This window comes from Taeniopygia guttata, chromosome 11 (assembly GCF_048771995.1).
Source record: "Taeniopygia guttata chromosome 11, bTaeGut7.mat, whole genome shotgun sequence".
NCBI lineage: Eukaryota > Metazoa > Chordata > Aves > Passeriformes > Estrildidae > Taeniopygia > Taeniopygia guttata.
In genome coordinates, this window is record NC_133036.1 from 8,488,138 (window position 1) to 8,509,755 (window position 21,618).

The 21,618-nt window shown below is 38.9% G+C and overlaps 1 protein-coding gene across 3 annotated transcripts in view; it reads left to right on the plus strand.

Moving 5' to 3' along the window:
- Positions 1-21,618, plus strand: part of CDH13 (cadherin 13) — a 453,057-nt gene that overhangs the window by 205,498 nt on the left and 225,941 nt on the right. For all 3 annotated transcript variants that reach the window (XM_072934294.1, XM_072934293.1, XM_072934296.1), the window contains one exon: positions 7,879-8,031. In XM_072934294.1, the coding sequence (XP_072790395.1) occupies positions 7,879-8,031 (153 nt within the window). The remainder of the gene's footprint in view (positions 1-7,878; positions 8,032-21,618) is intronic.

Below are 21,618 nucleotides of genomic sequence, written 5' to 3' on the forward strand. Positions count from 1 at the left end.
ATGAATTAAGACTTTGATCTTATTCAGAATAAATAGCACTGTGAAATACCTGGGAAGAGGTGAAGTTGGGTGTGGTAAGCACATTTCTCTCACTCACAGGATTTTTCATAGAGGTGCACGGAGAGAAATGAAAGAGAAAATAATTTCTATTTCTGCTCCTTGTTTTTCCTATGTGGAATGTGTTTGGAGAATTGTTTAGCTGGGGTGATTGCTTGGTTGGATTCTGGTGAGGATTGTTTGAGCCTGATGGCCAATCCAACCAACCTGGGGCTGGGCTCTCAGAGAGGGTCACAAGTTGTGTTATAGATAGAGTCAGAGAAAGTAGTATGTAGTTTTAGTATCTTCCTTTTATATAGTATATTAATGTATTTTAGCACAGTTATAATAAAGAAATAATTCAGCCTTCTGAATTGAGTCAGACATCATCATTTCTTCCCATTGGGTTTGCCTGCATTTACAATAGTTGGGTCTGTTCTTCTCTTTTCTCCAATTTCTTCCAGATTTAGCTACACCTGTGGTGATTACACATTGTGTATTTTTTCCTAAGTTCTGAATTGATGCCCTTCCAAATCATCAGATGTGGCAATATTGCCTCTTAATTTCTGCCTTTTTAGAGCTGTGAAAAGCTTTCAGCAAAGCTCCTCTTTAAATCCAAATAATCCCTTGGTTTGTTTGTTTGTTTTTAAGGGGATCTTTTGAGTTCTTCTTTTAACATTGTCAATCACAGTCAGGTTTTTCCTAGCAGACCACAGTTTTGGAGCTGCTCCGTCTGGCTGTCACTCAGCAGAGAGTGGTGCTCCAATTCCTCCAAGTGACAGGGTTTGCAAGTCACTTAAACAGCAAATAAAATATGGTGCTTAAATGGCTCCTGAAAGGCCAGGCCAGCCAGTGAAACAACCAGGCCTCCTGTGACAAGGAACATTTCTGAGTCCTTCCCCTTTGAGGCCACCAAAACCTGTAATTGTGAGCTCTGTGCTGTGTGCAGAATCCTGAGTCTGCAGATATATTTGTGAAGCAGACTGCTAGGAACAGGGAAAGGGGAAATTATTTGTAATGAATCTTCTTGCTCTTTATAAATTAGGAGTAAAGGGAAGCTGAGGAATTACCTGCTACAAAAGCTAATGCACATCTTGATGTGTTTATTGGATTACTTTTCTTAGATCTCTGAGCAAATGCTCATTGTTAGCTATTTATATTGGTTAAATCCTCAAATTTAAATTCCTGCAACTGCTGGAAAGGGTTCTTCAGGGAGAATTCTTGCATCTGTGTACAACTACAATAATGAACCTGGGGTTGAAGGGATCCACTGGTGCCCAGGGCTCCCACATGTATAAATTCATTTTGCTTCACTTGAACACCTGTGCATCCCACTACAGAGTTGATCTGAATTTTGTAAACATTTATGCATGATTATGATAAAAAGCCATTATGGTGAGAAGATATTTTTTGGTTGAATATCAAATATCCTATTTGTTTTGATTATTCTAAAAAGATCTGGAAAATGGAGCCCTAGTGGTGAAACAACTTCACTGGTTTTTAATATATTGTGTCATTTTCATACATTGGGATGCTTTGTTGAGACATTTGCCTATGGAATTCATGAACCTTGTCAAATTTCAGATTTGCAGTTGTTTCTACTTAGTAACACATTGTGTTTGCACCGATGAAACAAAAGAATAGTTGGTATGGTACATTTAATAGGAAGTAGAGCCCCAATCCAAAAAAAACCTGCAATGTTTCACCCACTTTTTGAGCAATGCAAGTTCTATTTCCTTCATGCACATGAAGTCCTCAGTGTGGTGCTGGATCAGAGCAGTCACAGTTTTGTCTGAATGCCTCCAGGCAAGGAACATTGGTACCATTTGCAGCCCCTAATCAATCTTGCAAAAATACATCAAAAATAAGCTAAAACCACTTTAATTCTCCCAACCTTGTTCCTAAATCTGACACTTCCTGAAACGTTTTTTCATAACAAAGCTCAGAGTTAAAAATGCTAAAAAGGATCCTCTTGAGAATATCGGTGTTTGTTTTTTCATTTTTGTAATTAATTTAATTTCAATGCCTGATTTTTTTTATTCCCATGTTCCTTATCTGAAAGTTGGTATAAAAGTTTTCATGTTCAAGGTATTAATATACTCCGTGCTGAGTATTTCAGAAATTTTGCATGGATATTAAAACACTTCAGTTTACAGATGCCTTATTGTAATAATACACATGTTCCCTTTTTTTTCTGTAATGCTTAAGAGAACAAGTGCCAAACAATGTGACTAAGAAGTAATTGCTACTCTTGTAATAAGAGTTTTTGCCCTGTGCCACTGAGATTTAAATGTGTACGAATATGTAAGAATAAATAACAAATAATCCACAGAAGTAAACACAGAATCCAAACTTTGTTAAAGGATTTATTACATTGTATTTAAAGTTTTAGGTAATCTCTTTGATTGAGAAGCATAGTGCAATAATTCAACCAAATCTCTATCTTAAAGTGCAAAATTCAGATGTTTTATAGTAATGTGTTTCACCCAGGATCTGAAATAGAAAATAGGTCCTTCAAGTTTAAAATTACTGAATTATGGCTTTGTTTTTTTGCTGGGTTAAATCCAGTCTCTTGTCTATGTACATCTCTTTTCTCTGGGAGATTTGTAGATGTGCATTTTTATTTGGACTGTCAACAGCACCAAGCAAAATGTTAGGAGCTGATGGCACAGAAAGAATGTCTGAGGTACTAAATGTAGTTTTCCCCAGCTCTGCCTCCCCCAGAACTCAAACTCTTTATCTCAGCCTTGTGTCCCCTTGCCTTGGCTGTCTCAGAGTTGGGTCTGTGCTGTACATTTCCTTCCCATCCTGTGCCTGGGGTTCTGGAGGGCCCCTCCAGCTGCAACCACAGATATCAGGATTTAATGGGAGATTGACTGGCTGGTTTCAGCTTCTCAGAAAAGCTCTTGGAGATGGACCCAGCTTTGTAAACCTTGCCTCTTCCATAGACTGTAGATTGAAAACTGATCTGGAAATAATTTGATATTTAGGACTATGATATCTCCTGTGTTGTTCCTTTCCATAAACACCTCTAATTGCTGAAGTTTTGTTCTGCTCTTTACTTGAATTTCGCAAATATTGTTAATTCTTGTCTCCATCAAACTTGTTTTGGATGTTTTGGATAACATCCTGAAAGGGCAGCTGCCCAGATGTGCTTTGCTTGATAACAAAGTTAATGGTCCATTATGCAAACAAGAAAATGTGGTGCCTGAAAAATATCCTGTGCTGGGCTTATCCCTAATTATCACTAATAAAGGACACAATCGCCTAGAGAAGCTTTATAATTCCTGTTAATTTTATGGAAAGGAATCCACTGGATTTCCTTGCCTGCCACCTGCACATGGAGTGGATATGGAGAAAATTCTAATCAGAGAGGAAGCCAAGGTCAGGTTTGGCCAATATCTGCCTTCAACAAAGAGCACAATTTGGCTCCCATGCTCAGCCAAACCACTTTAGCTGACATTTCATTAAAGAAGCTAGAGGTACTAATTTTTACATAATAAATTATTAAACTCAGCAAACTATATAAATTCCCTTCTAGCCACAGGTTTTGTATGTTTAGCTTACAGTAATGAAGCAGTTTCTGTTGGTTAATGCTTTTGAATAACAATTGGAATGTTTTGAATTTGTTTCGGTTGAAAGAGTATTTGAGTCAGTGTGGAGCAGATGGAGCCTCTGACTGTAAAGAGTAATTTTCAGTATGGCAGGACAGGAAGTGTCTGTTTATTTAAACAATATCTGAACAATGGGCCTAAACCATTGTTTTGCTCTTGTGGAGCATTGTGATTGCAGGAAAAAAATAGTTCACCTTTAAATATTCCATGAATAAATTTGCTTCCTAAGAGGCAAGGGGAAGCAGGAAATCCCAGAACCAAACAACCCTAAAATAATAATAAAAAAAAGAACCCCAGAAAAAAACCCCAGAAGTGAGACACTGTAATGCTCTGAAATGAAAAGGTTTGGGACATGGAACATGTCTGGGGGTGGGATTAGTTTTCTAACTAAAATTTAAACTATTATGATGCACCTATAATTCACCTGGCATCAAGAACTAAGAGATTATGGCAGTGGTTGAGGCAAACACTTCTTAAAGAACAAAACTGGTAATAACTGAGGATGGTGCTGCTTAGGACAGATTTGCTGGCGCTGCAGAACTGCAAATTCTCTCTCTTGGGGCAGCGTGGGGTTTTTGTGCTTCTATTTCTCCTCTCTTGAGAGCACTCTGATTTACTTTTGTGATAAACCCCGAACAACAGGGGGATCACATTGCAGAAATGAGTTTGGCTGCGAGGGATACATAACGTCAGCCCAAAAATAGCGCTGGGGAAATACATTTTGGGCACGGTTCAGCAGAAAGCAGCTCCTGTGATGCTCTGTTTGCTTGGAAGTGTCTTTCAGCTGAGCAGGATCACAGAGCCTTTTGCTGGGCTGTGGTGGGTGCTGTGCCTGTGGGATGGACCGCTTTAATTCCCAATTATTCTCTGAAATGCCCTTGAGGTGGGAAAGTGAGTGATGGCTGAGTGTCCATCCAGTGCTGTCCTTGTGTCCTGGGTGAGGGAACAGCCTTCAACAGCCCACGTTGTTGTGGGATGCTCAGCTGGTGTCTGTTCTGAGCCATCTGCCCACAGAAAGTCCCCTCTGACCTGTGAGCTCAGAACAAGGGAGAATGAAACAGGTGGAAATTGGGATGCTGGATAAAGTGCTCCTGCCTTATCCATATTCCCAGTGGGTGGGTGGTGGGGTCCTGTGCTGCCTTAACAAGCATTTCCTAAGAATGCAGAGCCTTTATCTGCAACTCATAGCCACTGCCATATGCTGCAGACATTTTCAGTATTGGAACCTGCACTGAAGTTCCTGAGGCTGCAAAAAAATTATGGAAATATCTGTTTTTGTCTGGGCTTCAGGTAGCAGCGACTGTGGGATTTCAGTTATGTATTTTAGAAGAGTAAAAGTGAAATCCCCAAGTAAACATTGCAGCAGAAATAGTCTGGCCTTGTTTTCTCTCCACCAGGATACAGGGAAAGCATTGTTCTGCAAATGCATTGTGAGCTAGGAAATCTTCCTGTGAAATTTTCCTGTGTTTGTGCCAGTGCTCCGAATCAGCCTTGCCAGAGGAGATGTCAGGCAATCCTCCTGTTTTCTTCCTTGCTCTTGCTGAAGCACCAAAACATATGGCAAATTAAGTCTGATTTTTATTAAACTTTTCATTGTACTGAGCTCCGTGTGAACTGGGAAATGCACTTTCTTTGAACTATGCAACCATTATATAAGCATCTTAATTAGGAGATGGTAATGTTCTCGCTGACATTCCTGGGAGTGCGCGGCTCCCTCTTGTGGCTAATTAAGCTTTTTAAGAACATTTTCATTCCGAAAATGACTTTTTTGGAGCTGCCCACACCTCCTGGACAAACGCCACCGTGGTACCCCAGAGCTCAGCGCTCTGTGTCACAAAACCAGGCTGAAGGTGCTGTGCAGTGCCCACAGGCATGGACAGGTAAATTGATAAAAGGAAAAGGTCTGCAGAGGGTTGCACTGGGTGTGTGACATCTCCCTGAAGTCTTCAAAAAGCCGAGTGAGCTCATCCAGCCATTGGGAAAAGCTCTGCTCAATGGTCACTCTGTTCCTGCCATGCATTGGATGGTGAAGGAGGGTTTTCAGCTGGAGTTGGGATGAGATTTGGGATGTGAGATCTCCAAGGAGCACAGACTTTTCAGGCATCATATTAGGATGTCTCACCATCAAATTCAAGGTGAAGGTCTTTGCCAGATTTGCTGTTGAGAAGAAATTATCCCTCTGGTTGGGTTTGCAAAGACCACTGTTACCACTATTACTATTATTATCACCATCATTATTAGATTCTTTTCTATCTACTGTGGAGAAAATAATTCCATATTGATATCTGGGATTTTTTTTTTACAAATTCCCTTTCAGAGCTCGATATTTGTTTTTCTTTCTTATTGTGGATTGTTACAACTGGGGCATTGTGTTTATACTGCATATTAATTTTGTCATAAGCAGGTAATGTTTGGTGGCTCTGGTGGAAATGGCTGTAGCATAAACATCTCTGAGTTAGACTTTTGTGCTGGCCTGGGGCTGATTTCAGGCCTTTCAAACCACTGTTCTTGCATGAGAAGGTGCGCTTACCTCATAATAAGTCTCAGACATCAGGGCAGAAAAGGATCAATTCATCTTTTTCCTACAAAAGTGAGAAATGGTCATGACTTTGCAAAAGCTCGGGCATAGCTTTTATGTTAAGAAAACTTGTATTTTTAGGCTTGATGTAAAAATATCACAAATTGGTCCAAAAATGACCTGAACAGCAGGTAACTTTTCAGTAGGAGCCATTAAGATCGAGTTTCATCACCAAACCAGAAGTCTCAAAGTGACTTTGCCCCTTTGTCACCTGCAGTGTTGTCTGCCTCTGTGTTTTGGCACGACTTACTCAAAAATTCATAGGAAGGAGACTTCAACCATTAGTGTTTCTGAGTGTTGGAAGGAGGGAGAAAAAAAGAGGTGAAGCAGGTTTTTACTTCAAAATATCTCCCTTCCCCAAAGGCTTTGGAAAGCAAAACTTTATCTGTGAAAATGCTGATTTTCTATTTCATAACTCATGGCAATTTTTTCTCAATTAAAATAAAGGAATAATGATTATGGAGTTAAGTCAAAATCTCACTGCCCAGTAATCTGGGCAAACCAGCATCGCTCAACCCATAGCAATAGGGCAGCAAACATTTATTTCCTCAGGGACATTATTAAACACCCTGCATATTTATTATCTCAAAATTGGAGAAGGTCCAGATTTCTAAGGCCACTTTCTCCGTTCCTCTTCCTGAGCTGTAATTCAGACAAGAATATAAATTTTTGACTTAATGTTTCTGCGGAAATCAGCAATATGAAGCTGCTAGAAAAAAGAACGCCAAACAGCAGAGGGAAGAAATGGCTTGGCAAGATTGTCAGCCTTAAAGGGCAAGATTAATTTATAATCCCTCAGATTCTGGTGTACAAATCCAAATTTGCAAAGTGTGTAGCTTGTAACTGACATTGTGTGACTCTGCAGGTTGGTAAATGTTACTATTGCTAATGTGAGGCTGCCATGAAATCGGATTTTTATGGATTTTGTTCTCAGGGCAAAATAAGGTGATAGTAACAAGGATTTGCCATACACTCATGGGTGTGTGTATAGACATAAATAGGAATTTGGGACGTGGACTAATTCCAGCTGTGTGACTCAGGAGTATTCTGGGCAGGATATTCTGATATTTTCATGCAGAGATTTTTCCCTTGATTTAAAGTCCTGGGAAAGGAAGGGTTTGAAAGAGAACTGGGGAAAAAAAAAAAAAACCCAGCCTGAAAGTAGAGTGTAATGACTGCACAATGACTAATAAAATATTGTGTGATTGCTTTCTGGTATGAAAAGTGTTGTTGTGAAATAAGAGTGCTTCTTGGCAATCAATGCAATATTCTTTTTTTTTTTTTTTTTTTTTCTCCAAGGTTGTTGCTGTTCTATCAATTTAACTAAAAAGAAGAAATAGCATTAAATGAAATGTCAAATTCTAGGCATAGAGTCAATTCAGTGATGGAATAACAGAAACTTTAAGTAGTGAAATTGAAGACACTAAAGATAAGATAGGAACTGGCCAAGGACATGAGTAGCTTTTCCATGGTTTAACACAAAAAATTGCAGAGTGTTTTGTGAATGATTGAAATCATATTTTATCGCTACATTTTATTGGCAGGGAACATAGCTCGGCATTAGTTGAAAGACTGAAATGACTTATGTGGTTTTCGGATGTGTTTAAAAGATTTTACAATGTGGCCCATCGCTTGTTTCCTGCCATGCAGGTCATCAGAAGTGAGGGGACAGAGGGAGTAAAGTTTCGGCTCTCTGGGAAGGGAGTAGATCAAGACCCAAAAGGAATTTTTAGAATCAATGAGATGAACGGGGACGTCTCCGTGACCCGAACCCTCGATCGAGAAGCGATTGCCAATTACGAGGTGAGTACTCAGAGAGATAACATCGCTGCCTCTGTGTTGATAGCATGCATTTTCTGAATGTGCATTTACTCCTGAAAGATCTGCAGTGAAATTGAAGATTCAACTGCAGCCACTGTGCTATGAAATTTAGAAAACAACGGTTGGAAATGGTAAATGTGCTTGTTTTTCACACAATTCAAATTTTTCTGCTTTCTGTATGGATTTTTAATCATTTATCTTCAGTGGAAATGCTGTCTGAACATTGTGAATGCATTAGATTTCTGAATAGAAAATTTTATTTGGACAAAGGAAGATCTTTTGGGGGAACTGTCACTATGGTGCTACAGAATTCTACATTTTTATTGTCAAATGGTCGATGGAAACTACCTCTTAACTCCATTTTTAATAATGGGTGTCTTTAATAGAGATAAAAAAGATTCTGATGATATGAAATGTTACATATGAAATGTACATCAGCTACAAAGATCTTTCCAAAGATTCTTTTCCTTGTCAATAAAAACATTTCTCTTCACTGAATACCCAACAAATGATCTCCAAAACCTGCAAAACTGCCCCACCTTGTCCCAAAATGCATAAAATAAAGAGAGAACCTGTCAATTTGTGTTTTCCATCCAGCTCTGGGAATGTGCATCACAGATCAGCACTGACCATGCTGATCCAGAGGAGCAGCAGAATTCCAAGTGCTCAGTGGTTGGTGCATGTTGCTTTTTGTGTCCCTCCCCAGGGACATCTCCCACCTCTGGCAGAGGGAGCACAAGGTGCCCTGTGCCCTGCTTGGGGACAGTCCTGGTGATTTATTAAAAATATATGGATATTGATCTAGTACCGATATCCAACTGTGACGGACAAAAACTCTCTAACAGTTTAAAGTTAGAAAGTGTGTGTTTATTGTGTGTGGGATCGCTCCCAAATCCACACCGCAGCCTCCAGGTGATTACAGAGCTCTTTTATCCATACAAGTATTGAATACCCAAAATACAAATACATATTTATCGTTTTGGTACATCCCATTCCCCGCTTCCTATGCCAATCACTCCAAAATCCATTCAGCATATGTGGTTTGTTCCTTGCAATGGGTCGGTGTCCCTTTCATGGGGAGGGGTCCCAAAATGAGGAAGTCAATGAAGTCTTCCTCATTCTGACCTTTCTACCTTTTCAATGCAAATATGACAAACGAACTCTTGGTAGAACTCCCATTCCTTGTCTTCCATTGGTTTCAGAAGAGAGGAGGCCACAATTGTCTTACGTTCCTAAAAGCTCTTTGTCAGTTTCTATATTCTGCATTATAAACCCAGCTAATTAAACATTGTGCTGACAAGCAATCAATTATTAGTTAACTCCTAACTCTTCATCAAGGCCTACTCATTTACTTTATTTAACTCTAGTAAGGCTTATTTCTAACTAAAATCTTAGCTCCTCTAAAATCTCTAAATTCTTTAAAATTTACATTTCATTGTTTCACTGTTTGCCATCCCTGACTCCTCATTTTCATCTCCTGCAGGGTAATAATCACCACTTGTACCTCCAGTGCTGTTTCCTTCCTCCTCTGGGAGAGTTTCCCAGTTTGGTGATGGGTCCTACTGCTCGAACAGCACTGCTAAAATTTACCATATGCTGGTTTTCAACACTTAAAACATCTCCTTCATATCTGGGTCTGCAGTGAAATGTGTGTTAAGCACTTGCACAGGATTTATGGGAGCTGCTGGCGTCCTCCTTGCAAGAAAAACATTGCAGTTTCTCTTTTTAACGCTGCTCCTTGTCTTCATTTGCCAGCTGTTTCTTATTTTATCAGTGGATTTCCACCTTAATGTGTTGAGTATAAACCTTGAATATTTTTTTTTCTCCTGGAAAATCATAGTAGACTTTTCAAGTTAGTGCAGCAAACCACAAATGGCCCTCATATCTGATCTGGCAAAGGACATGCTTAAATTAAGACAAACCCACTTCCCTAGAGGAGGCTTTTTGAAGCAATATAAGTCGTGCACAAAAAATGTCACCTAGCAGGAGATCCAGAGCCATGTGAATGTACAGGCTGAGAGGCTGTGGTGCTTCCTGAGCTGTTATCCAACACTCTGCTCAGCAGCTCACCCCCATCCTGCAGCAAAAAATGGGGTTGGAATGTCCTGAAGGAGAACCCTCAACCTGATTACTCTGTCTCAAATCAAGCCCATTATTTTCCAATAAAGATGTGTCATGGAGTCAGGAAGACAACAGGATTTTCTCCCTGATTTCCTTGGTACACTGAAAGGTGTATAACTTGAAATATCCTTGAATTTCTCTCTTTTCTGGTTTTGTTTGAGCTTTCCCCTGCCTGGCACTGTGGTTCTGAAAGGAAAAATTCAAAGCAAAACACAAATGAGTAAGGAAGAGATCCTTGTGAAAAAATACAAGTTCTTTGCAAACCATCTGAATATCAAGTGTGTAATCAGTGGTGGGGGATGGATAAAAAGATAAAATCTGTTTTAGTCCTTCAGTTACACCCAGGGATGTTCTGCCTGATTTATTATGATGCTCTCACTGATTTTTTTCCTGCACTTGGTGCGTATGTGCTCCAGGGGTAAGAATTGAAAAATGTTAATAGGGCACAAAACAGAGCTTTGGTGATCACAATATCTCATAGAACTTTGCAGATTCTACTACCTCAGAATATTTTAAATTAGCTAAGAATACTTAATCTATTAATTTTTTTTTCCCACTGAACGTTTGAAAATCTGGGTTTTGCTGCCCTCTTTCTCTTGGAGGAATGCTGAAAAACTTGTAGGAGTTCTCTGGATTCACAACTAGAGGACACGACTAAATTAGGCAGCATTAAACTCTACACAGACAACTTTGTTCACTGTTTGTGTTAATCCCTTCTTTCCCTGTTTAAGTATTTTATTTCTAGTAAAAGTCAGAAAATATTTTAAAATAGAGTAGAAACATCTGAGGGTCAGGGCCTGCCAGTCTTTTCAGTGGAGAACATTTGTGTTTTCAGATGAGTTTAAAATTTGGCTTTTAGCAAAGGGACTGAGTTTATTTCCTATGAAACTCTGTGCTTTGTGTTCTTAAAGCCCAAGGAATGTCTGCCAGCTTCAGTTTGAAGTGAAAGCTGCTTGTGAAGAGGAGCAAGAGGATTCAGGGATGATGAAATGCCCAGCAAAGACAGACTGTGTTAGAAAACTGTGCAGCAACTCCTTTTTCCTCCTGGAGAGGTTTGTTAACGAGCATCCTGATAGGAATTCTGCAGGTCAGAGTACACCCATGGATTTACATGGAATGGTTTTACTTTGGGACTTGCTGGAGCTTGTTGACAAAATTGCTAAATGATGCTCTGAAGAGGGGCTTAAGAAGCTCTGGGCACGTTGTGGAATTGCTTCTGGGCTGGTGAGATAAGAGGGAGCCTGGAGCCCCTGTTTAGTGGGAGCAAAAAGTGTTGCATTGTACAAATATGCTCTCAAGTATATTTGGTTTTCCCTTGAGATTTGAATAAATAAGACTGAGTCAGAAATTTCAGACAGTGACAAATAGTTTATTTATTATTATTAATAGTTTATTCGCCATTGGAAAATTCAGATGTGGAAAAACAGATGAAGGAGATTGGTGGGGAGATTAAAGATGGATTTTCTAGCCCAAATCAGTGAGGTGCACACCATCCAAAACCTGCCCATAATTTATAGAATTTCGGAGTCTACTTCAGACCCATAGCCTTTTCTGATTCCAACAGAGCAGAAATATTAGTGACTTTTCAGTTCTTTCCTTGAGGAAAAAAAATAAATCAAGTGCTTCTGTGAAGTGATGTGATAACAGCAAAAGGATTCCAGTGAAGCTGGAAGCTGCTTGTGCTCAGTGTTGATAAAGCTCCAATGAATTGGGAAACAAAGGGTCAAACAGAGGGCCAGTGAAAACAGAAGTCAGAAAACCAGTGATTATGAGGTAATTTGTTATTTAAAACCCCTGGGTTCATTTTCAAACCCTCACATTTACCTGGATAATGCATTTATAGGCAGAATGCAAGGAAAAGCAGGAAGAGTTGTAGAGGCTGATTGCCACTGCCAAGATGACAGAAAGTTTTGAAGTTACAAAAACTCTGTTCTTTATTCCAAGTTAGGTGGGTCCAAAAGAATTGGCAAAAATATTCCATTATTTTTTTACTGTTCATGCATAAGAATTGGGGTTAGGCATTCCTTGGGTACAGCACAAAGCCTCCAGATGCAGCAGCTCATTTCCCATCACTTCCCACTGCTTGGAATCCCTGCAGCAGTGAAATCCAGTCCTGCAGCCTCCAAAGCATCAGTGGCAAAGTGCCAGTGGGGTGTTCCAGGACTAAAGCTTTTAAAAGGTGTTGCTGTGGTTGAAAGGCAACAAATGTCTGTGGAATTGAAATAATCAGAAAGTGATCCTCTGCAAGCATGAAATGAAGCAGCTTGATAAAACTGTGTGCAAATTAGAGCTGTGACCAAATTTACCTAGGCAATTTGAACTGCTAATGAAGAGTTAGTTTTAATTATTTTTTAAGTAAAGAGCTTTATTTGCTTTAAAAAAATCCTTAACAATCCGAGGTGTGAAATCAGCCCTCAGCTTTTTTCCTAATGGCAGATCACACTTCTGTGAAGGGATGCCTTGCAACTGGGAGTGACAGACTGAGATATTTAGAAAACTTATGTTAACAGGGCTGAAAAGCAAACTGGGTGTGTGTAGTTCTACGAAGAATTGTTTCTATGTGTTGGCTGACAAGTGGACTGAGAGGAGGGTAAAGATTTCAGACCCATCATAAGCTCTGTGCTGTGAACTGCCTCACTTTAGGTACCCAGGACTGAGCCACAGGTTGAGGGTGAGGCTGCAGCCCTGATGGGCTCAATTTCCCTGTTTAATAAGGAGCAAACAATGGAAATGCTTCACAATGATGAGGAAAACTAGCTTGGTCAGGTGCTGAGGAGCATTTTGTGGGAAAGATTTGTGAGTGCTTTAATGCATTTTTGCAGATAAGGGAAGTGTTACTATAGCAAAACCCTGGAAGTGAATGGCTGTAATTTATCCTGTGCAGGAGAAGGAATTTCTTGTCTGTGTAAGTCCATTTTAGTGCAGCCACATCCTTTTTGGAATGATTTATCATCCCCTGATTCTGAATCTCTGCTGATGCTGGCTGGAGATCTATGGACAGCACACAGAAACATGCTGCTCCTTCAAAAGGAAAATCACACTTTTGCTTCTAACTTCAAGAAAAATGTAAAAATGTATTTTAGTCCTGGTTATCTGCACAGGCAGATTTGTCTGGAGTGTAACTGATCTGCTCTGTTCTGAGCTGAAACCAGTTGATGGGGAATATCAGACCCCAGTCACCTCCTGTTAATATCCAAAAAAAAGGAAGGTGCTCAGTCTTTCATGGCAAGAAGTTGGGTCTTGTAGAGATGTAAATTGCAGTAAAATGTGCTTGATTGAATTAAAGAATCATTAATACACAGACCAAGCCTGTTAAAATACTGGTGATTTCAAATTGCATCTGTTACACTAAACAATCATGGAGTAATGGCAGAGTTCAAAGTTTCAGGGAGGAATCCTGACTATTTAGCAAGGGGAAATGAAAGAAATTTTTATAGTTAAAAAAAAAAAAAAAAAAAAAAAAAAAAAAAAAAAAAAGAGTTCTTCTGGAAGAAGTTGGGGCTCCAGGTAAATTCAGAGAGGACCCTTCAAAACAAACAAACAAAAAAAAATCTGGAGTCACAAACAAACCCAGCAGAAGCAAAAGCCTGGATCCTGCAGTGAGATCCATAGGGGCAGACTCCTGAATTCATGGGAAACTTTCTGGCTCTGATTGTTTACCAAGGTCAAAGCCAAGGTGATCACCATAACTGTGGGCATAAATCAAATATCTGAGCATAGAAATTTTAAGTGGAGCCACATTTCTTAAAACTATGCTTTAAAGAATTTCTTGTGCAGCTAGGATGGAAATGCGATTTTCAGCTCATAGAAATATTTCTCTCCAAAGTTGGTTTATGGATAAAGCGAAATCTGACAAGAAGTGAAGCTAAAATTCATGTCATTGTTACCTATTTTGTCTCGGGGAAACAAAATATTCTATATGAACTCTGTAATTTACCATATCTTTTTAATTTTTACTGGCAATATTCTGTTCAAGAAATACTATATGTAAATCAATACCTCCTAATATTATGAGGCATCAGCAGGGACTGTGATTCCTTTCAGAAGGCAGTAACATCCTCACTTTATTTCAGGGGAAAGCCTGCAAAAGTCAACAGTTGGTTTTGTTGGAGGGTATTTGCTTTGTTCTGAGCTCTGACTGCTTGCCTGCCTTTGCCATCCCTGCTGTTCAACAGCCCTGGCATGTCATTTGTAGCAGGAATAGAGAGGAATTTTGTAAAAAGGAGAAATTGTCACACTACGAGATGAAATAATTCACACACTCACTCAAGATGTAGAAGAAGGAAAAGAGGAAGTTTTATTTCTGACCTCAAAATATGTAGAATTCCAAAAGCGACAGTGGGTTGGAGGATGCAATTTCCACCTCTCCAACCACACTGGTCAAACCAACAGTCCATCAAATCTCTCCTCCCACAAAGAAGAATGTAAAATAATTGTTATTTACATGAACAGTGAGTGACAACTCCAGTAGAAATATGTAAACATCAGAAGGCACAGAAAACTTTTAAAAGAACTTTAAAACTTTTAAAAGAACAGGATGACAAGAAATCAGCAAAGCTTAGTTCATAACCTATAACTGTCAAGGCAGTGGGTTTGGGCATCCATCCTAAAAATAACACACTCTCCAAACACCAGGAAAAATGAGCATTTTCTTATTGAGGAGTGGGAGTGGAAATGCAGAGCAGTAGGAACTGTGGGAATATGTGTGTTTATTGAGACAGTACAGCAAATTTATTTGCATTTAGTGATTTAGTTTTGTGGGTTTTTTGTCTGTTGTTTTGTTGGTTTAGGTATTTTTAAAAATGATTTTCTAATAGAACACTCCCAGAAAGAATAATGAAGTGTTCAGTAAAATACAGGGAGACTAATAACATTTTTTGTCATATTATGTTAATTGTCTATGAAACCACTTCTGTTATTATATATTAATTGCATTTTAAGGCATTTAAAAGTCATCATGATGCTTCATTGCTGTTTTTGTTATTCGATATTAATTGCATTTTAAGGCATTTAAAAGTCATCATGATGCTTCTTTTCTGTTTAGATGATTGCTTTATTTGTTTCTTTTCCCTGTTTGTATTATAATAACCCTCAAAATACCTCGCTGAGGCCTCGCTGTTCTGGGTACAACAACAACATCCAGGGAGGCACTTTTCCCTTTCTTCAGAATTTCTGTTTTCATGCAGGAAAGGAAGGAATCTTAGGAGTTCAGGGGAAAGGTGAAAACATCTCTTTTTTTCTGGTTGGTGTGAGTCAAACTACTTGGGTAGGAAAGCTTTATCTGCTCATAAACCTTTCTTGAACCAGCCTGACACACAACCAACCGTGGGTTAAATAGAAATTATTATTCCTGTCTTTATGAATGGCAAGGAGGGCCTTTTTTTCATCTCTCATTAGGTGTAAATTTTTGTTGGTTTGCTTTTCTGGAAAACTGCACAAGTTCTGAGTTTCCTGATCCCTTGCTAGAGAGTGCAGAAATGCTGCAGTGGGAATTTCGACACAGAGCACCTGTCCTGTGGCTTAAGACTAAGTCTTGAAGGTCTGGCCTTGCTTGCTAATTTAATAATAAATTATTTGTCATCCATCAGTAGCCTTCAGAATGTAATACAGACATTTTTGAAGTTTGGCTGCTCAAACTTCCACATCTCTCGTTCCTCACAACACAGAAACAATTCTGTCTTATTTAGATAAATATTCAAAATTCAGAATCTTAATGTCCTAATTGCTGCAAAGACCTTGATTTCTATGGCTATGTCCTGAACCTAGAAATATGGGTCCATGACTGTCTATACCTTCTGTTTCTAAATAAGACAGGTGTGGTCTATAATCAGTTTATTTTTAGTTTTTCTTTTTTCTTTATTTAAGAACTGACACAATGAATTCATTATATTTTTGTCAATTCCCTGTTTGCAGCAAGAGGAGATGCTGCTCACTTTCTGACCCCTTCTTCTTTACAGACCTGAAGAAAACCATATTACCTGTCTTATCCTTCCCTGCTATCTTTTCATTTTCCACCTTCTTTGTCTTTTGCCTTTGCATTTTTAACTTTATTCCACAACATTTTACTCCCCTTGTCTTTCTTAATGTTTTATGTCATTCACTTCCACTTTCCCTACACTCTGCATTTCCTTCTTCAGACCCTGACCTGTTTTCTGCTCTTTATAAATCACGTTGCAAAGGGAACACACAACCATCATCTGAGCATAAATTTGTTTGGTTATTGTGTAGAACCTTTCCACTGTCTTTGCAAAAGCTGTGCTGCTTTATCCATCCTGATCAGCTGTGCCCATAAATAAATATCTTTACAAGCCTGTGTTCCAGAAATCTTTGACTTCACATTGCTTGCTACAGGCCTTAAAATTTTCTGCAATTTTGGTGAAATAGTCCAGGTTGTAAATATCTGATGCTAAGAAAATTTCAGTGGAAAATTGAGCTTTTTTCCCATGTTAATACCTTTCAGTCTGTATATCTCCTCCATCAGCTTATGGGTGTTAATTGAAGAAGTGTATGATTATCTGGAAATTGCTAGCATTTAGTTTATTCAAGTAATTCTAATACTTAGTTCGGTCAGCCCTGCAGTTGTGGTCTGCTCAAAAGTGAGCATAGAACATCTGATATAATAATTAGTTCTGTGGCTTCAGAACCGTGAGTTTAATGCTTGATCTCTGTAGAATTATGGTAGGATAATGGGTCATAATTTTAAAGCTGTATCTGCATGTGTTTGAGGCAAAAGCACTAACCAGGTTTTTAATTTTAATACAGAGATAAATTTTAATTTAATACAATACTCTTGCAAAATTTGTGAAAAGAAGTTGTGTAAAATTAAGAAATAGGAATGCTTCAAGCATTTGTGGACTCAGTGAATTTCTGTAACATCATTAGAGGGAATTAGGCTATAAGTGAGAAAATTTAAATATCTCTGCTCAGTTGAATGAGCAGTTAATTTCAAAATCCAGTCTTTTGGTATCTGTTCTTTTATACACCAAGCTTTAGGAGTCCTTATATAAAGCAGCACTTTCATAGGACCCCAAACACTGTTATGAATTTTTAACAAGCCCCTAAGATATTTTGAGGAAAAAAATGACACTGTGGACCCTGGGGGTCTCCATTATTGAAATGATACAAAAATTACTGTGTGCTGGAAAAAGAAATTAAAAAATAACAGAAGGTTGGAGTCTAGGATCCAACTGGCCAGGTGCCCTCCAAAATTTTTGGCTGCTGTATTTGAAGTCCACTGCAAGGAGTCATCTGCATCCCAGCCCATGGGTGAGGCAGATGACCACCTGTGGGTGGGTGATAGTGGCATCCCATAGTTTGATCTGTGGAAATGAAATTAGAACCCTTTGTGGGTTGTCTCTCCCCCACCCCAGAATATATCAGCCGTTACCACACTGCTGGGATTAAATAAAATAGGAGCAGAAATAAAACCCATTTTCCTGTGATGTCACAGGTGAACAGGTGTTTGCAAGGAATAAAATTATTTTTTAGTATAGTTCTGACTGATACATTCACCAAGCAAGCAATAAGAGACTAACTTATATACTTGTCCATTTAAAGAAAATATAGCTGCACATCACTCTGCTGCACATGTGTGTTCCAGCTGCCTTTTTGCTATTCTTTGAAGAAATACCTCCAAATATGCCCAAAATACTGCACAAAATACTGTCACTGCATGAACAAGAATGTATGATCTCATAAACCCTAAGTGCATCCTTCTAACCTGGTTTTTGGGGGGGATTTTTTTGATCCACAACATCTGAAATCTGGAATTCTTTGTGGCAGTAAGATATTTAATTCTTTAAAATGAAAATAGGACAAGACTCAATAGGTGGAAGTTCAGAAAAACCCCTAATTGTGATGAAACTCATAAAACTGTAAGTTTGCAACAGTGAACACTGCAAGCAGAGCAGTGAGAATCCCTCTTTTTTCCCTTATTAGTTGTTTTTGATGGAAACATTCATGGAAACAGGTGATTCTTCTGTGTTCACATTTTTCTTTCTTTAGATCTATTTTACTGCATAAGAGCAAATGAGTGAGGGAGGTTGAGGGAACTAAAGATATAAATATTTAGAAACACTGCATGAAGAGACTTCTAATGTTATGGAAATTTTACTTTGGCATGATTTTATTTGCATATAAATGATAAAAGTCTTGCTGTATTTATCCTGGTTTACTCAGGTCATAACTAATTATTTCTTAATTAGACAAATTCCTTAAAATTAAGCTACATTTATGTAAGTGTCTTGGTTTATTTTTCCTCTTCTTGTAGCTCATTAACAGGAGACATGACTTTAGTTTAGGAATTTTCAAGAGATAATTTGCTGATATGAGTTCATGTAAAACACCATATGTTTAGACTCACGTGATGAATATTTTCATTTTGCACTTTTTCTGTAGAGAATAGAACAGGTCCCAGTAGCTGCTGGCAAAACCCCTCGTGCAGGTGTGAGAAAGGTGTCCAGGACAGTCATTGGAATCATGACCCTTTGAGGTTACCCCATAAGGACAGTTTTTTCCTCTGATTTTTTTGTAATCTTCAAAGCATTTTCTCCAAATTTTTTTGTCTGACAGGGCTGGGAAATGCTCTGCTTCAAACTCTTCTCAAGTCCAACACTAAAACATAAAAGAACATCAGAGTCCAGTTGGGACTGAAGGCTCCTGAGTGAAAAAGAGGGGGAAATATTGAGGAAGGTGATGTGGAACCAGAAAACCTCCATCTGAAATGGTTCTGTGCATGGAAAGCCTGGAGAAATACAAATTATTTCTTCTAGTTTTGTTATTAACAAGTGGGATGTGCTCCAGCACATTCCAGCCCTGCTCTCCAGCTGCATTTGCAGTTTAAATTTGCAAAGCAGAGACAGTTCATCTTTGCAGAATTCTTCACAACCTCTGCTCTTGATATTATTCTTAATAATTATTTTACACACTGGCAATTCAGATATCTGAATGTAAGGAATTGAAAATACCTATTACCTATTTAGGCTCTGTTATTATATACATTTCTTAACTGTATTATGAATCCATAAAACAGGTGATCTGTGTTTGTATACAGAGTATAGATTTTATTTGTGGATGGGAACAAATAAAGCAATGTACTACAGTTACATTTATGTTAGATTCAGAAGATTTAATAGAGTAATAATAATGTAAAATAACAGGATTAGATTTACTATTTAGAAATTACTAAGAGGGAGGAAAATCATGACAGTTTTAAACTACCAATTTTTCTTCTTGTCTAAAACAACCTGTAAAAGGCTTCCATTTTTTCCTTGCTGCTAAGGAAACACAGTGGAGAGCACAAAAAAAGAGGTATAGAAATTGTTCTAAAAATACCATATATTGCCCAAATGCTATGAAACGGTACCTTATTTTATATTTTCCCTCTAAAGAGGACATTTGCTGTGACAGAATGCCTTACTCTTTTCCCCACGTCTCATGAACTTCTAGTTTCCGTGTGATCAGTGTGATGTTCTCTCCCTCAGGGAGGGCCTGGTTTTCCTTGGGGATTTTCAGGTGTGAAGCCCTTATTCCCAGAAACTGGAGCTTTTCCCTTAGAAAGAGTTGTAGTTTTTGTCCAGCCAAAAATATAGAGCTTCCAACAGAAACTTGGAGCAAAAACAACAATTTTGGTACTCGTTGGGCCTGAAGTGTTCCTAAGTTGGTATTTTGGGATGCTCACGGCTATCCTGAGTGTGAAGGAATGACCTGAAGGAATTGTGGAATTGCTGTCCACAACCCAGCAAAGGAAAGCACAGCCTGTGATGGTTTTGGCCTCAGGGGACCGTTCTCCAGACATGTCACTTCCTTATGATGCCTCAGGTTTAGCTTTTATATTTTTCACATTCTGTGCTGCTTTCGTGTGTGGGTCTGGGCTTCACATGAGGGGATGGTGAGCTCTGCACAGAGCAGGGAGACAAAACAATTCCTGCTCCAGCTGGGCACCAAGGACAAATGATCCAAAATTATCTAAATGATCCAAATCTCAGCCCCAAGAGCACAAACAACGTGGGCTGGAGAGAGAAAAACAAACAGGATGGGACTGCCTGGGCTAAAGCTGGAATTGGACAATGAACTCCAAGGTGCCAATGGAGCAGATGGATCCCAGGGAGAGCCCCCGGGAGCGCTCGTGCATTTTGGGGGCATTTTGGTTCATCTTGGGTTCATTTTGGGATGATTTTGGTTCATCTTGGGTGCAGGCCTGGCTGGGCTCTTGTGCTGTCCAAGGTGGATCCATTTGTGCCCTTTAACACCTCAACAGTGCCTCAATTTTAAAGACACCCTGCATTCTGCCCATTCTGCCAGCTTCCAAATTGCTAAATTAGCAGTCCTTATTAATTTCCAGGTACTGAGTCAACCAACGATAGCATCTCCTACTCCCCTTCAACCTGTTTGCAATTGATACGTGCAATGTATTTATTAGAGATTTGCTTTAAAGGAATGCAGGTGTTTGAGGATGTGCATTTAATTTCATTTCTTCCCTGGGAGCTTTGATCAATACTGTGCTCACCACCTCTGCCACGTGCTTTGAACTTGTAGATGCAAGCATATTAATAATTTCCCATGTCAATTCCTGGCTCATCTAGCCAGCCTGATATATGGAAGGCAAGTTTTCTCCTAAATTCCTGTCAGTGGGATTAATGAATTGATTAGTTGAATTCTGAATTAAAATTACAATTAATATTAAAAATTGTATCTCTTAGTCTTTAAGTCATTTGCTCAAAGTGTAGCAGTCAGATTACAAGATTTGACCAGGTTTGTATTATGAATAAAAACTGTTTTCAATAACCTTTTCTTTTTTTCTGTTTGTAAATCAATCTCTTAGATTATTAGCAATTACTAAACAGAAAAGATGTATTTTTTTTTTCAAGTTCTTCAGCTTAAAGAGGGAATTCCATTGATTTTTGAAAATACTGATGATATGATTCAGGGAACATAATTACCTACAAATGGCATCAGTAACATATAATGATTTCTTTTTCCCAGTAGGTTCAGCTCAAAGTATTTAAAATGACAATATGGGCATTGTATATTAGATTGCAGTTAGTATTTACAGTTTATTGATATAGGTTTTGCTATATAACTCAGACTCAGGATGTACTTCAAGCATGAACCTTTGCATTTGGGCTATCCTTCCTTCCTTCCTTCCTTCCTTCCTTCCTTCCTTCCTTCCTTCCTTCCTTCCTTCCTTCCTTCCTTCCTTCCTTCCTTCCTTCCTTCCTTCCTTCCTTCCTTCCTTCCTTCCTTCCTTCCTTCCTTCCTTCCTTCCTTCCTTCCTTCCTTCCTTCCTTCCTTCCTTCCTTCCTTCCTTCCTTCCTTCCTTCCTTCCTTCCTTCCTTCCTTCCTTCCTTCCTTCCTTCCTTCCTTCCTTCCTTCCTTCCTTCCTTCCTTCCTTCCTTCCTTCCTTCCTTCCTTCCTTCCTTCCTTCCTTCCTTCCTTCCTTCCTTCCTT